The 17,556-nt window shown below is 36.1% G+C and overlaps 1 protein-coding gene across 3 annotated transcripts in view; it reads right to left on the bottom strand.

Moving 5' to 3' along the window:
* CEP126 (centrosomal protein 126) overlaps positions 1 to 17,556 on the bottom strand; it is a 43,368-nt gene that overhangs the window by 11,989 nt on the left and 13,823 nt on the right. For all 3 annotated transcript variants that reach the window (XM_071803619.1, XM_071803628.1, XM_071803622.1), the window contains exons 3-5: positions 16,376 to 16,521; positions 14,923 to 15,028; positions 9,277 to 9,475 (exon numbers count right to left, since the gene is read on the bottom strand). In XM_071803619.1, the coding sequence (XP_071659720.1) occupies positions 9,277 to 9,475; positions 14,923 to 15,028; positions 16,376 to 16,521 (451 nt within the window). The remainder of the gene's footprint in view (positions 1 to 9,276; positions 9,476 to 14,922; positions 15,029 to 16,375; positions 16,522 to 17,556) is intronic.

The raw sequence follows: 17,556 nt of genomic DNA, 5'->3' as shown, positions 1-17,556 counted from the left end.
CTACTTCTCCATCCAAACACTGAGATGCCTGACATGGCTGAAAATACCCTTTTCAAGTACAAGATTTCAAAATACGCACAAACATAAAGGAAAACAAGCATATCAACTATTTTCACAATCTCACACACCATCTCTCTGCCGTTGAGTTTACTTCCACACAACTGAGTGGCGAAGTAATTTTAAACCATATGTTGGAAACAAATGGGATGAAAACCTAAGCAGCTGCATTAGATATGCAACCTTATGCAATCACGATTTTTTTTTCATTAGTGACTTTAAATGAAAAATATTTCAATTAGCAAAATCTGTTAAGCCAGGTAAGTGATTATATAAACCTTGGCAATTACAATAGAATTAACATTTTGAAAACTTACCAAAGAGCACATAAGATTAACTAGTGAACAAGAACATATTTTTGTAGTAAAGCTTTTTAAAAATTATAATAAAATTGTTATATCATAATATTGCATAGTATATAACAGCACAAATATTTTAAATTGCAGAATAAAAAGCTTAGCGAGCCCTGAAAGACTTTTTATTATTGTATTAAATCTTATCTTGCACTAAGTGTTCAGAGGTTGGTGCAGCCTTCCATTATAGTTATGATCTGAGATAAAGAAACTAAATAGAAGAACAAAGAACCAAGTGTAGGGAAAGATCCCTTTAGGGAACATTTTCAAATGAAAACTATAGAAACCAGTGTCTTTCTAATAGAAAAGAATAAATAATTTTTTGTTCGTGATTTATTAACCTTTATATTTGGCTAAAATATATCGTTAAATATATTGTTAAATATATTGTTAACCTCTGTTTGAACTTCACCAAACAAGGAAAAGGTGTATGCTCAGAGTTTTCTGTACCAGCCCAAATTTAAGAACTAAGTTAGAAATTTTCAGATGTGAGGAAAACAGTAAAAAGAAATTATAGGTGTCAGGCTTATTTCTTGTCTAATTCGGAAACTGCACCTGTATAGCTGAACATGTGCTTTTAAAACGACTACGTTAAACACGCACACAACAATTTTCTAAGGATTGATTTTAAAAATCCTGTTCCAATAACAGGGTGGCTTACAGTGGTAACTCTGGAAGGTGCAAGGAAAGTTGCAACTTTTGAAAAGTGAGATCCAAAAAATTCTACTCAGTTGTGCTCCAGAGGTTGAAGATACACTTGGTCCTGCATTAGATGTAATTTTACTCTCCTGTAAAACAAAACCTCGTGGGAACACAAAATCTCAGTTATGACAACGTCCAGAAATAAGTTAGGAACTGAAGAATAAAGAAGGATTCTTCATATAAACACATACATGCTTCTTTTTAGTTCATGAAAATTTAGTTCATTTACATTTGTTTTGTTGCACCATACAATTTAATCGTTTCATACATTGAAGATGCTTATCATTCTCATTCAAATATTTACAAATTTTATTTCCCTTTCTAGTTTGCTCTAATGAAAATAAATGTCACGTTTTCTTGTAAAAATGCATGACTAGAACTACTTCTACAGACCTCAAAAAACGTGCAACAATTATTCTTTCTTAGTGGTCGATAGCTACAGGAAAATAAACCTGGAAATCCCAATGTTTTAATTTTATTTAATCTGTGAGAATATTATAGGATGATAAGGGAACAAAAATGTTCATGTAGTGTACATACTTTTTATTTTCTGGATTTGTGTATTGTATCTGTTTTATAAGCACAATTTCTCATCTTGCCTGCATTATCTTATGTCCAAACACATGAAATCTAAATCCAGCCTGTCCACAAACGTGGTATTCTAGGAGAGGGAACACTTACAAGGAATTAAAGAAGCCACTTAAACATCTTAAGACTTAGAACAGCTGTGGTGAGCAATTTCATTTCAGTAAAGCACTAAAACAAAGAAAAAACATGAGCCTAAGTAATGTTTCATGAGGCCAATGAAAGAATAACATTGCAACAAGTAAAATTTTAAGAGAACCTGACAAGTGAATTTCCTGCCAAAGCACTGTGTCAGAACGCTGTTACACTAAAGAGCTGCTTTATGTATATTTGACATTTTCTGCAAAAGAAGCGCTGACTGTTCACAGTCCCAAGAGGTGAATGGGAACACTCTTCTGATGATAAATGCTGGGAAAATGCTACCTCCTCCTCCAAAAACCCAGGCCCCTCACATCTCACACTACTTGCTATTTTTTATAATTTCGACTACTTGATTTGCAGGGCTTTGTTATATGTGTGTGTATATAATATTATACTTCACATTGATTGTGAAGTGAAAGACACCAATGTTCATGCAGATACAAATCTACTGCTCAAAGCCAGGTATCTAAACACCTTCACTGATTTTGAGTTTACCAGCTATGGAATGGGAAAATCCTTTAGGAAATCAATGATCTTTCTACGCAATTTTGAAAAACATAATGTACATGGCACCACACAATACTAATTTCACAGAAGATTTGGGCAGACCCAAGAAATCAAATATCACTGAGAAAGGGTTTTGGTGCTTACATTACAGAAGAAATCCGTTATACTGTGCCTAAACCCAGAAAAGAAGCTGTGGAGGTGTAGGATGACCAGAGAAATGCTTCCTGCCAACACCCCTGTCTTTCCCAGGATTATTCCTTGGTGCCTGATATCCCCCCAAGCTATCTAGGCTACAGAAACTATTATAGCTATACAGAAACTACTATAGCTATCTATGAACATGAGCTTTTAAAAGAGCCTCATTTGCCTGTTTGGAAAATCACAGGATGCTAGAAATACAGGTTCAAACTCCTAGGTATAAAAAGAACTAATTTTTCCAATTCTGTGGGCACTCGGGTACTCCAGTAAGCCACACTGCACGGAAGGATTTCTAAAGTGATCTGAGCACTGAATATCGGAGTTTCAAGTTCTGACTTTCAGTTTTAATGAAGTCCCGTTGCAAATGTACATAACTGTGTAGGAAATAGGTTTTTAGCTAAGTGTTTGTCTCTGTTGCTTTCTATTCATTAATTTAGCATCTCAGTACTCAGAGTGTAGCTTCCCAGGATTCCTGTTCCAGGTGCCCAACTCTCACAGACTAACCGAGCCATTCAGCTCCAGAACTGGAATTAATATTGCTATTAAAATTATTAAATCATTAAATGTTGAGGTATTGAGCACCACCATGCATTGGTCCCTTTTTTTTTGTTTCTAATCCTTTAATAAATATATTTTGAGCAGGCACCATCTAACCTGTATATTTAAGAGATGAGATAATGTAAAAATAGTATGGGATTGCATAATTGAAAACCGTCATCAGGCAAATAGACACAGAGAAAAATTTGGCGTGCATATGCAATATTAATTTTAGAAATTTCTAACTGTTTAACTAATGATAATTTCAATGTTATATATAAAATGCAATAACATAATTTAATGAGCAAATTCATAGGTATTTACAATCTATGTTACATTCAATGTCCTTTTGGTTATCCCAAGAAAGGAGAATAGAGATCAGCTCAAATTTATCAATTTTCACTTCATTGGTATTTTGAAATTGTAGGAGAAATGATGTTTCAAAATATATTTCACAGGTGAAGCCATTTCTAGACCACACTTTAGAGACAAAAATGAAAGGGAAACAATTCTCTGAGATTTTTTCCGTTTTAAAGCAAAGAAATAATCCTCTCTCTCGCTGATGGTTAAGGTCTCACTGATGATACTCAAAGCCCTGAAATCATCATTTTCAGAAAAGCTTTCCAACAAAGTCTGATGTATGGGGAAGAAAGAGAAGAATAACTGATGGAGGAAAGTGTTTCTTTGTCTTCTAGAAAACTCAGAATCTGTCCTCCTGGATTATTCTTATTCACAAATACACAAATAAGGCAAATCATTGGGGTTGATAGATTTGAATGAACAGGAACTGTAGCATCAGACAAAAATTATTAATACTATTTGAGCAGTACACACCTCTTAAAAGACCCACAGCCATACAGTGTGTGAATATAATTTTTAAAATAATCCTAAATTCAGCTGAGGGACTATCTCACCAGATCTCTCTGAATTGCTAAAATATTAGTATACATTTTGCAGTCTACAAAAAGCACTACTTTTTCTTTTAGCAGTGTAAATATATTGTGAAGATGGAACAGTTTTTAACATGTTTCTACTCTATCTTGTGCACTGCACAGCAGTAACCGAGGCAGAGCGTGGATTTATATTAGGAAATCCTAAAGGTCCGATACAGAAATACTTTTAGAATCAATTCCTGAGTGGGAAGGGACCCACAAGCATCATCGAGTCCAAAGCCTCACTCCACACAGGGCAACCTAAAAGTTAAATCATATATCTAAGAGCATTTTCTAATAATATATATTCATACCTCTCTAGGAATAAGTTTATCTAATGAAACAGTTTTATGCAATTGCCAACATTTACTGCATGCTTCATTAATATAATCACTTGTCCTGAAAAAAATATTCAGTGACTGTTACGTGTTACCTGTTTTACAAATGCAGCTTTTTCAATCAGATATTTTTCAAGACCTACATTCCTCTAAAGAATTTTACAGACAAGGTTTAAAAGAATATGTACAAGATTTCAGCATCTGTCTTGCCCTAAACAGCCTACTGAATTTAAAGGCTGGTATTTTGTTTTTTCTTGCCACTGTTTGAAACAGCCTGATTCTTTCACTTGGTTGTCACAAGATCTTCCAGTCCCCTGAGTCCCAGTTATTCTCTGCTTATTCCTGCCTCTGAATTCTGTGTGTCTGGTTTAATGCTTTATTTCCCAGTTGGTGAGTCATTCTTCCTTATGGAGACAGACCAGTACCGGGCATGAACTGCACAGCAAAGCTCAAACGACTAAATCCCACAAAACTACTGCGGGGGATTTATAATAATTAATGCAGGACAAAATTGAAAAATAGCGACTAAGTATCTGTGTGCCAAGGCTTCTGCGAGCCTGCTAGGACAGAAGCAGAATACTGGAAGAAAAGAGTAGTTAAATTATATTTTGCTTTTCATTTCACAAAGAGAAGTTTATCTCTTTAAAAAACAACACACAGCTCTGCCATCTTCAAAGGGATAGAATTGCTCTGGACAGCGATACTTTAATCTTGATGAGAAAGCAATAGATTTCCCAACATTCCCTTGAGACATTAGTATATACTATCTCTGATAATACCAAGTTATTATAATATAATATAGCATCCTGGCAGAGCAACGTGCACAAACTCTCGTATCTTCCCCTCTCTTCCTGCAAGCAAACCTTTTATTATAACTGCAGTGAACTAAAGATCAGATACTGCTATTTTTTACTCTGTTCATCTGCTTTACATTTATGAACAATTTATTCTGTTCCAGTAAAACAAATAACTCAAAATAGCTAAGAAGTATGGTAGAAATAATGTAATGCATAGCTACATATAAATATTTCATATATCCATATCTGTATGGATATATGTATGTGAATGTAAAACCAACAATGGAATAATGTTAATATGTATGGTCATTCTTATGAAAAAGTATATGCTTGTAAAGGAGAATCAGGTATATATTAGATGCTAGTTCTCAGTTTTCCTGTTTCTGTGGTTTGCAAGCTATGCTGTTTGTATAACAACCCCAGCTTACCCACAGGCGAAGCCTTATTAATGTATTAACCTACCTGAGAAACAAACTCTTCTGCACTGAAAATGCTGCTTCAGCTTCAATGCTACATTATCACCTGTTCAAGCAGGGCTCTGAATTGAGGCAAGACACTCTTCAAATGACTGAACATCCAGATTGCCAGATATGAAGGTTGTAATGCCAGTTTATACAGCACAGGCATGGAATAAACCACTATTTTACATTAAAAAAAACCTACTCTTGAGGAATACGCAATTGAAACAAGTTCCAGTATTTGGGCAAAATAACTTAGTTTGGAGATGCAGTTCAATTTGCCTTTGTAGCAAATGTGAATTATGGATTAGTGAAATAACATGGAAGATAGTGGTATGTTGCAATATTGGTTGAAAGCTAAAAGAACCTGAACCCCCCTGATCTTGCCAAAAGGAAAGTGAGTGGGGAAGTCACTAAAGTTTGTGATATAATTTAAGCGGTCAACACAAGAGATGTTACATTCACAGTTATAAGTAAAAAATGGTCAATGTTTCTTGTTGTAAGATGACCACTGAAACCTATTTCAAACCTCTGAATAGGCTCTTCAAAATCAAGTCTGACTGCAGTTCCAATGTCATTTTATCCTAGCCCTTCCCTTAGTCGTCTCAGTCCCCACTGACCAGCCCTGAGCCTTCTCCGGGTTACTGACGCTTGGCACAGACCGTACGTGGACACTCCTCTGTCCCATGCTGGTCTTGTCTGTGCCTCACAAGAGTTGGAATGATACTGCACACCTAGCAGGTTATTTAACTCTTCCCAGTCATACCACAAATGCACTTCAAAATGAATTAATTTTTTCCATCAGTTACCCAAAATATCTCTATTTCACAGAGTCCAACCTCAAAAGCACAGTAACACAAACACCTAATATTCCACAGCTCAACTCATCAAGTCAGGTGATGCCCTCACCCACGTGTTCGCAGCTCCTGCTGCTTTCATTCAGTGTAACACCACTTAGAAAATATTTGGCATTATTTGTCAGAGATTTAATTCTATATGTAATGTGTGTCCCTGCTCATTGCAGGGGATTGGATTAGAGGACCTTTGAAGGTCCCTTCCAACCCAAACTATTCTATAATTCTATATAAACACACTCAGAGTATAATAGGATACAAAATTTTATTGTATTTGAGATAATATGCCAACAACTCCGACCTCATAGCTGGAGTTGTAGTTTCTGAGAAGTGATACCTGTGTCCCACTCCCTGTTTCAATAAATATTGAAGTGTATTTTGCCAAGGGGAACAGTATCCATAGAAAGATTGATATTGAGTACTTCAATGGCTGCACAATACGCTTAGTAAAAAAGGAGAGACAAGGTAAAATTCCCACTTGAATTCAATCAGAAAGACATTTAAATTTGGATTTCACAGATACCACTTGAATAACCCAGTTATGGTTATATAAAAGAGGTAAGAGGAAAATACAATCTCCATGTGGTAATTTATACCTCTTTTGTCTGTGAACTGACTTTTGCTTCCAAGTATTTTGTTTAAAAAGTGAAAGAGTGGAGATAAAATGTTACATCAATCAAACAATTTAATTAAAACATAATGTATTTTTCTGGAAGAGTATAAAAATATTGTACTGATCAAAACAATTTTGCATGGCCACCAAATTAAAGAGGTAATGAAAAGAAAAAGACAAAAAATATATGAATAACACTATTCCTTGACATAGCTGAGCCATTTTAATGGAAAATTTCTAAATTATTCAGTTCAAGGCACGTGCTGGAAATGGAAATCTCAACATAAACAGTTAATATTAGGAAGAAATGATAAGCACTTGGAAGTAATGTTTTATCATGGAAATCTGCATGCAGCTTTAGCTCAAGACTGTGCTACCAGCTCCACCTTGAAGATTTTAGTTATTCCTGCAACAGAAACAGGAATGAACTGGGCAACAAAACCTTTAGTTGCAAATATTAATTTATTCAAAATGGAACATACTTATGGACACATAAAAAAATAGTAACATGATTTACTGGCTCAGACGTAGCTGTTGCAGAGAATCAAGTCCACTGCCCTCAATATTTTAAGAACAATAAATTTGGAAAACAGTAGAAGGGTCACTAAAAGCCTTGGCTTACTGCTGAAACTATTATACACAAACTTTTAGGGACTGAAAGCAGGGAATACACCAAATCTGTTGGTGAGGGTCTACATAGAACTTTATAGCCCTGTAGGAAAGAAAAGAATTTTAGGAATCTTTATAATCCTTTTGGGCCTGTAAAAACAGAAACAAAGAGAGGTCAAGGGATCTCAGTGGATGGGTAGACTGCAAACTTTGTGCACAGTGAAACACTTCAACAGTTTCAGAAAAGCAAGTGCTGCTGAAATGACTGGACAACAGACAGTAAGAAGACTACTGCAGCCTGTTCATGTCAGTAAGAGTATTATAAACAACCATAAATTATAAATTTTATTAGAACGAGTATTACAAATACTATTTAACATCACAGGAAGTCACAATGCACATGCGCACCAGCACAGTCCAAGCATTAAACTTGCAAAACTTAAGCCTTAGAACAACAACAGTAACTTTGACTATTTTTCTAATCATAGTCCAAAGCATGTAATTTCAAGAAAGAAAGTCCAAATGTTTGAAGTATAAACATTTATAATTTGAAATGATTTATCAGAGGGAAGAAGCTGAGCAACACCTAGTGGTAGCAGAAGAATACATTCTGGAAAAAAACAAAAGTTTTTTACAAGACAAAGCATTTAAAAAATTATCTTAATTTTGAAACACAAATTCCTGTATTATATGCAGTGTCCAAAGCTGAATGATAACATTCAGAAAAAAACTATAAGTAAAAAATCATGCATGATTCACATGAGTAAGTATGTAATAATTGTGTTTGATAAAATACTCTACAATGTAGTTGTCTTACAATATACTAAGAAGAATATTTTTATAGATTTTTCTCAAAAAGTCTGCATTTTTACAAGAAAGCACTTTGGAGCTCAGTTCTTCTTAATTTTCACGGTGTTTCTAACGTGACTTTTCAAGCTGATTTTGGGTCCAAAACTCTGTTTAGGCAGAAAGTTCATGAGCTTGTTACTAGGACACCTGCATCTATTCCAAAGATGACAAAAAAGGATCTCAAGAGACTTGAAGTCTATCCCCAAGAAATCACTACACACTGGGAAACCAAACCAAACCAAACCAAACCAAACCAAACCAAACCAAACCAAACCAAACCAAAAACAAACCAAGAAACTACAAAAAACCCCTCGACATTGGATCTATCATAATTATACTGCTATAGCAATTTGTGCTGAGCTGTAGCAACCAACAAAGAAGAAATTCAGTGTGAATTGTGAGGCACCAATTTACGTGTGGAGGTGGCACAAGGCTCCTGCGACACTCTAATGTCTGACTACTGCAGAGCCAAGCAGTCTGACACACAGACCTTACGTTCACAGAAAGACAACATGACAGATATCTTTGGAGAATTCATGAAAATATTCTTCCACCATTTTGAAAGATGTCTGTTTTCTTAATTAAAAATACATATAATTTTACTACAAATAATCTCTTAGTAAGGCATAGCACAGTGTGCCCTCAGGTAAAGTGTGCTTAACAGACCTGTCATTCTTATCACACTCAAGAAACTTTCTATTACATTTAAGAAGCATCATTTAATGAATCATATGAAAATATCATACCTCCAAGTTGCTGAGATGCTGTTTTTCAAGGAGTAGTTGCATTTCTTTCAGATTTTTCTGGAAGAGAAGTTGGTTACTATCCATGTTTGTTCTACCGCTCTCTTGTATTGCTTTATCCCAGCCAACCATTGCTGAAATCTGCTTCTGATGGCAAGAACCGTTTCTAGACGCTGATGAGGATGAAGTGTCATCTGTGGTTCTTGATACAAGCAAATAACTTATTACTTTGGCTTATTTCTGTGCGCTAACCGTACACTTTTAAACAAGTTCCTTTCAAAAGTATACATCATCAATAAATGCCTGGCAAGTGAAGGACAACTATACTACATGTAACTACAGGTGGTGCTGTTACTAATATCTAAATCCGTCCAACACTTTCCATTTTAAACTCTGTTATTTATAAATAGTCAGACTTTCCTGATTGGGTTGTTGGGTGACTGCCTCAGGCTGAATTATTCTGGAAAATGTCAGCCAACAGTATGCTCATTTGCAAAAATGGATCCAGTTGTTGTTTTCTTTTTAAAAAAAAAAAAAAAAAGGCAAAATGGCTTTTATTTTTCCATAAGCTTGGCTTATATAGAGGATAACGATATACCGATGCTGCCAGATATTCCTTTACTTCAAATAGCGAGAAGGCTTTTTAGTATCTAGAGAGCTCAACTTCACTGATGGTGCGCAATGTCCGTAATGTGGTACATTGAAGAATTTGTATTTGCTACCTGAGGAAAAAAAGTCTTTGGAGTAGCTAGTGTAGCTGGGTACTGTGGTCAGGGTGAGCCCAAATTAAAACAGAGGAAACTACAAGTTTCTACAGGATGAGAACTAGCAAGAACCATGGAGCTGGTTGATACCCAGGAACCAAAGAAGTAAAGAACCATGTGAAGCCAAATGACAAGGAAAATGTGCAGTCAGAGAATAGGAAGGTAGGAAGTGTGGAACAAGATATGTTCAAGAATAGAAAGCAGATGGAACTGGAACAAGGCTGGGTAAGATCACTAGGAATAGGAACTAAGCTTCAGAAAACAAGAAGCAAGAATTAGGTAGCTATCAAGGATGACAACACCAAGAAACAAGCAGCTTTACCAATACGAAAGACCTTAAAAAAGGCAAAAATAACCACACACCAAAACCCACCAGCTCACAGGCAGATGAGTTCTTCTGGAACTGTAACTACGACCAGGTTGGCAGCAATGCTTGACTGCCTGGTGGAACAACTTAGCGAAGGACACTGACCCGGTCTTTTGGCTACAACCTGGTTCAAGGGCCCTAAAATCCCTTAGTCTGGCACTTACAGAAATCTCTCACTAGACCCAGGCTTTGAGTTCTCAGATCTGTTCAGCTGAGCTGTAACACAATTGATTAGAAAGCCAAGCTGATGTCTCGCTGGTTTAGGATCAAGTATTTGTTATACTCCACAATGATCACAAACGGTGCTAGAAGGAGAATAAATCTTGGGAACAGATTATCAGTCTAAACTTCCAGTGCAGTTATTCGCAGAATGGGTATACCTTTACGAAAAAGGGGAAATGCAGTTTTTATTTTACCAGGTTGATTAGGTCCAATGTTTGAAATGATACTTTAATCTCAGCAATCACTGGATTTTGAGTAATAAACCAAACCTTATTGTCCATTCAATATGCAGATGCTTTCTAACGTTCCCAGGATGCATGACTCATAGATAGTTCCTTAACACCATCAGCATGATCCCTTAAATATTGTTCAACTGGGTGAAGTTGTTTAGCTAAATTTGTGGCAAAAGTGAACTTTTAGTCTATATGCAACTAAATATGAAAATCATAATTCCACATATTTCCCTCTTTTGTTGTTGTTGTAACCTCCCACCTACATTTTACCTGTCCTTATTTTCAGTGCAGATGAGGAAAGTGATGCTGCCTTTCATATATGGGCAACATGCAGTGTAGAAACTTATAAGAAGAGATGACTATTTCATGCCACACAAATCTATCTTCCTTCCCTGCTGGCACCCCTTTTCAGCAAACTTGAGCAGTGCAGTCACACAGACATACACAGACCTCATCCTCCACCACTGTTTGTCCAATAGAGACACATTATCAGGAAAAATGTATTGTTCCTCACTGGAGATGGCTACTCTATGTCTAATAAATGTAGAGAAACTCAATAATCTCTTTTCTTCATTTCTCTCCATTTCTCCAGTTTAAGTTTCCACAGTTTCTTCTTGAGAGCCTTCATCTGTTTCATCCTCTTTCTGTGTTTAAAATTATATTTCTTGTTAAAATCAATACCTTTTAAGTATATATGTGTCTAACCGGTTGATAGTCTAATGCGATCGTTTCTCTATTTATTATAACACAATTTTAGGACAACAGAAAATGAAAACTTTCATCTCATCAAAGTGGCTTGGTGGTGTGTTTTGTTTTGTTTCCAGAAGATTTAATACAATATTACAAAAAGGTTGGCTTAATTGCACTGGCCTAAGCCGAGATAGATATTTGGCAGAGTCTGAAAAGGAATTTACTATTTCTGATAAGATGGTTGGTAGCAAAAAGGGAGAACAACTTCTCATATTTATTTATAGAACTAAGAAAACTGCATTCTGTATTCTTTCGAATGGGAGATGTCCTCCCTATCCATAAACTTTCTGCACCTATCTGCTTTAAAAGACTTCATTACCGTGGACCAGACTGATATACACCTGGCCCCCAAAAAATCTGTGGTGGTTTGTGGTTCTTTTTTTTTTTTGTGTGTGTGTAGAAGTTTCTTGGTATCTATTTGGATGTTTAGACCATTTATATTTATAAAAGTTTCTACATTTCAACTTTTTTTCAGAGAACATTTTTGATTTGTCATAATTAAGTGTCTATTCCAAGAGTGAACCTAATCAAATACAACTGTTTTTAAGCAAAAATAGGGAAATATATCTTGTACAAAGAGCAGCACGCCATTTACACACCCAGTGTGCATACAGCCCAGTCCCTGTTGACTAACGAGTTGACCAAAATCTTTCCTTCAGTATTTAATAACTCTACCTTACTAGAATCAGAGTAGCTCTGCTGCAAACTCAGAATACAATCTCTCACTCATTGGGTGTTCCAGGATTTTTTGCCTTTCTCCAAGAGAAGGTAATATGTCTCCATTGCTTCATTTATTTTTTTACTACTTTTTAAGCACTGACATTAAGAATTCCAGAACCTTATAAAATCCACCTATATTCAGTTGGGTCTGCAGCCATACTTTTTTTGAATACTAAATACAGTATTAGTTTCTTCCCTTAAAAGGCAACTATCAAGGAATTCCATAAATTCTGTTTCTGAGAGAAGGTGAATTCTAAAGATGATACAAGATTTTTGGTTCGAGTATAGAAACGTAAGAAGAAAAATAAATACAGAAAGGCATCTACTACCACCTCATCTGAGTCAGTTATTAGCCATCCCAAAACTTACAGTGAAAGGGATTATAAGACATTTTTAAAGCTTTACAGCTCAGAAATTGTGAATTTTGAAGAACCTTCACCTTTGTGAACCTTCTTGAAATGCTTTTCTGTATCAAAGATTACTTTGCCATACTGATTTACAAGAAATTTATTTGCCCTCTAAGAGAATTTTGCCCAATTTTTGGAACCAAGTCTGAAAACACAGAATTGCCGCTTTTATGACCCAGGCAGACCCCAGAACTAACAGGAAGGAAGGACCCTGCACTAACACGTCCTGCAGCAGGCCAGAAGAACCCGTGCTGCAGAGCATGCGTCCATTTTGAATCTCAGTGTTAAGGAAGGGATTGTGCGAGACGCAGGCAAAAATGCACAGAGTATTTTCTGTCACAAGGAAGGAAGACAAATCGTTAGCATTAGAATAAGCAAAGCCTTATTTCATATTAATTTGTATACCTTGTCCCTATACACAAGCCTGTACTGCAGTAACTTAATTCTTTTTCCCTTACTCCCCTACCCCAAATATTCCATACGTCCTTCTTCATCCAGCCCATATGGCTCCTACCCAAGCCTCCTGGTTCCCAGCTGGGGATGAGATGGCACATCTGTGGCAGGTTCCAAGATATTTGTGTGCTGCCTTATCCACACTAACTGGCTTGTGACCAACAGGTCAATGTGGACTCAACTTTTAGGCCTTTTTCATGCTGGGGTCACTTGTTTGAATTATTTTATCCTTGCTCAATTGCATATTTCAAACATGTAGAAATATAATCATCTTTGGGATCCTTAGCTCTCTCTCAAATTTCGTTACTAGGGAAACACAAACTGTAAAAGAATATGAAAGTACAAATTTAATTTCCGTAGGAAATCAGGTTATAAAAATGAAAATCAGGAAAAGAACATGCTATAATTATTACAGGATAGTGGATTTTTTAAATTACACAAATACAATATGGAGTGATATCACTGTTATATTGTAAGAAATTGAGGAAAGTGTCCTGAGAGAAAGCTGTGAGCCTTTGAGGCACAAGGAGCAGTTTGAAGAGAGATGAAAAATAAAGAAACAAATGATAAAGGCAGTGGGAAGAGGCATGAGCTGCTGTCCTTAATCAAGACTATGAGTGAAATGAGACAAACGATCAGGAACCTTTAGACAGGATTCAGAAACATCTACAATTTTTTGCCATAATTTCAGTTTCTATTTAGCAGGTATATTTTTGTTTGTTTGTTTTTGTGGCTGCAATCCTCCTTTATTACGTCATTCCAGTGTAGTAGCTGCAGCACTATATGCATGTTGACTGGCAGATAGCATAAGTGTTTAGCTCTAAAAGGTATGAAATATTTTCTCAATTGTCCAGTTTATCGGCTGCAAATGTTTTAATCAGCAGTAGAAATGTAATCAAACTACATATTAACATCACAATGAAGAACACACTGAAGCTCAAGAATAGGGAGACCCTTTTTAGACAGACTTTCTCTCTATTCTGAACATCTTCACAATTTACAGCATGTAGAAAATAATTATAATAATAGCAATAAAAGCAGTAACAACACAAATAAAAGCCTGAACTGAAATGTTAAAGAAATGAGAGATTAGGAAGGGGATAATCAGGAAGGAGTATCAAATACAGCAGATCAACTACACATGAAGAAACATTCTGTGATCAATCAAAGTATCTTAAGAAAGTGCTTGGCCAGAGTGAAAACTATGCAATTCAAATTGTGCATGATATAAAACCAAACTGCAGGCTAAATTGTTATCAGGATGCTCAAGATACATATAGAGGATAAGAAATTTAAAGGAATGACAATTGGAAAAAGATAAGATCATGTGATGAATATATGAATGAAATTACCCTTGAATGTCAAAAGGAAAGAATCTGGATGAGAATAAGAAATCACCCAGACAGAAAACTTAATACTTCATGGAACAGCGGATGGTTTGGTAACTATGGTGGTGTGAGTCAGGCAACAACTGAATGGGGGCCGGGTTAGCCCCGACTATTCCCAGAGTTCTGCTGAAGTGAAAAGGTTTGTGTCATCTCCCCTTCAGTTTTATCAAATGGACACAAACAACTCAAAAAAGATTCATAATGGTTCATTGGAACAGTTAAAAAAAATGCTTTCCTTGCCACTAGAGAAAAGGCCTATAATTTCTTAGAGGGATTGTCTGCTGTTTATTGAGTACATCAAACAATTTACTTTCTTTGATCATGAGAGTAAACAGAAATGCTTACCTGAAGTTGGTTTTGTTTCTGCTGGGCAAGTACAGTCCTGGTGTTAAAACTGATCCTTTAATTCTTACAAGAGCTTCTTCTAACTGAAAAGCTGCCTTTGTCTGGACTAGAGGGTTTAGAGTAAAAAACACAATGGATTATTATTTTTTTAAAAATTTGAATATTTTATCATAAATGGTTTTGTTAAGTTTCTGAAGTTTGGAAGCCTAAAACCAGACTGTTACAATAAACTGAGCGGTTTAGCATCATTAGACATGCCGGAGCGCCTCTAGTTCCTCTGAAACCAACCCCCAGTCTATTTAAGTGTTTACAGTAACACACGTATTCAACAGTTTTGCTATTTGTGTTTAGACTGCACTGTTGAAAAAGCAGGTGGTTAAGCAATCCGGCATTAACTTTGTTTTTATATCATGATTATTCCACTCATTCACTAAGCCAAAGTTACAGCCTGCAGATATTTTATAGAGGCCAAATTGCAACTTGCTAATTGAATCACTGGAGAAAGAAAGAGTCCAGACAGGCACAAGGTGTTGTCTCTTTCAAGTAAGGAAAAGTAGGGTAGAAAGTGGCGGAGACAGAATTGCTATAAAGGATAACCAAGGAAAAAAATTGTGATGCACTAGATCGCTACACAGCCTGGGCTGTCAGTAGAGCTGTGAAGAAGCCCTAACCCAGTACTGTTCCATTTTGTTATTTTAATATGACATTTGATCTTGAAGTCAGAGACATTACCTCACAGTTGGCGCAACTGCAGTTGGGAGAGTAAATCTGTTAAAGAATACCTAAGTATTATACCATATCTTAAGAGTTTCAACACTGGAAAGTTGACTGGAAATCAGACTTGGCTGATGCTGTTAAAAACTCCTGCCAATCCGTGCTGATTCCAAGAGAGCAGGAACTGAGTCGAAGCGATCATTACTGCCCAGCAGCGAGAGAACAGCTTAAAAAGCTGACTAATTCAGCAGAAGTTATGTACTACATTAATACCTGCTACCACTGCTTTTATTTAATGATAAACAAATGCACATCTGCGAATATTTCATATTCTGGGGTTGAAATAGCGGATCATTATACTATCCTAGTAACTTCCAGTGTCCGTGTAGCACCTTGCACCCAGCTGTGAAAGCAGTGTTGTAAGTGATAAGTGCACTGCAGTGAAAAACATGGAGAAAACCCAGGAAGCCGTAATATCCCAAGGAGGTGATGTACCCACTCTGACTGGAATACAATGAAATATCTCACAATAGAATTTTTAGGAAAAAAAAAAAGATTTTTTAAATTTCCTCTACCTACTTTTGTCGTGTGTATCAGATCTGAGCTTCTGGTCAGTTATGTTTCACTTATAATAATGAATTCAATTAATCTGAGTGAATTGTTCTGTTTGTCTCAACTATATTCTATTAATAGAAAAACACTTGCATTGTGAATAATGGCTGCATTTTAATTTACAAACCTATCTGCTTGTGCTGAGAAAAAGGCAGATGAGCCCGCTGGAACCTATCAGTTGCCTCCTGGAGTTTAATTTTCCTCTTCTGCAGAACTCGTTCTCGAAATCTTTGTTCTTTTTCTTCTTCTCGTTTCCGTTTTTCTTCAAAGGCTCTGTATTTAAGAAGCAAAAGTAGATGATCCCTATGTTTTCTAATTACATTTACTGAAATATTAGTAACTTACTTACTTACCAATTTGCAATTTTAGTAAAAAAGCTTGCTTGACCACAAATTAAATACTATAAACTTCAGCACAGCTGGATTTTTATGGTATGTCTGAACATAAATGGGACAGCAGGTGATCAAGAAGAGACACACCATAATATTTTTATTTTTTAGCCTCAACCAGAGATTTGATTCTTATATGTGAATTAACATACAGACTCAGCCAGTTCTTGTCACGGATGTGACTTTTGCTGCAGTCTTTACATCACCACATAAATGTATCACAGTGGGGAGATCAATAAGGTGAACTGCAAATGCTCTGTGTGTGTGTGTGTGTCTGTGTCTGTGTGTGTGCGTGTGTATTTTACGAGCTGTCAGGGAAATAGTAACAGTTTAAAAGTTGTGATTCAAAAATAACACAAAGGAGCTACAGCTATTCAGAAATAACACAAAGGAACTACAGCTTTTACCTATAAATATGCGAGAGTTAGTATCAATTTGTAGCTCTTGAGAAGCTTACAGAATGACAATCAGATTAGCAGCACAAAATGGGATAAAACAGTAATGCGAAACTGTGTTTGACAGAATCAGTTGTTAATATCAAATATGTTAAATGTGTCCTTCTACTGGCTGGAAAGCAACTCAGGCTTTAACCAAAACCAAGCATCATCACAAAGCTTTCCTCTGGTAGGCAGAAGCTTGATGAAGCTACGTGGAATTTTTATTCCTGCTGACAAAATCATCAGCTCTTGCTGACAAACTTAAATTAGCCCCTTGAGTGAAATATACCCTCTCCCAAAAAAGTTATTAGCACAGTGCCTATGTAGAAAAAATAATACTCAATACATAACTTATCAAGTGTAACTTCTATGCCTGCCAGGTAAGGATGAGTACAACTGGAAGCTTTCTGTCTCTAAAGTACTGTGCGTGTTAGAAATGTGATTTAACAGGTCACTGGCACACTAGGTAGGATCCCGCTCCC

This window comes from Patagioenas fasciata, chromosome 1, assembly GCF_037038585.1.
Source record: "Patagioenas fasciata isolate bPatFas1 chromosome 1, bPatFas1.hap1, whole genome shotgun sequence".
Taxonomy (NCBI): domain Eukaryota; kingdom Metazoa; phylum Chordata; class Aves; order Columbiformes; family Columbidae; genus Patagioenas; species Patagioenas fasciata.
The sequence above is the reverse complement of the archived record's forward strand: the minus strand, read 5'-3'. Positions and strand labels throughout refer to the sequence as shown.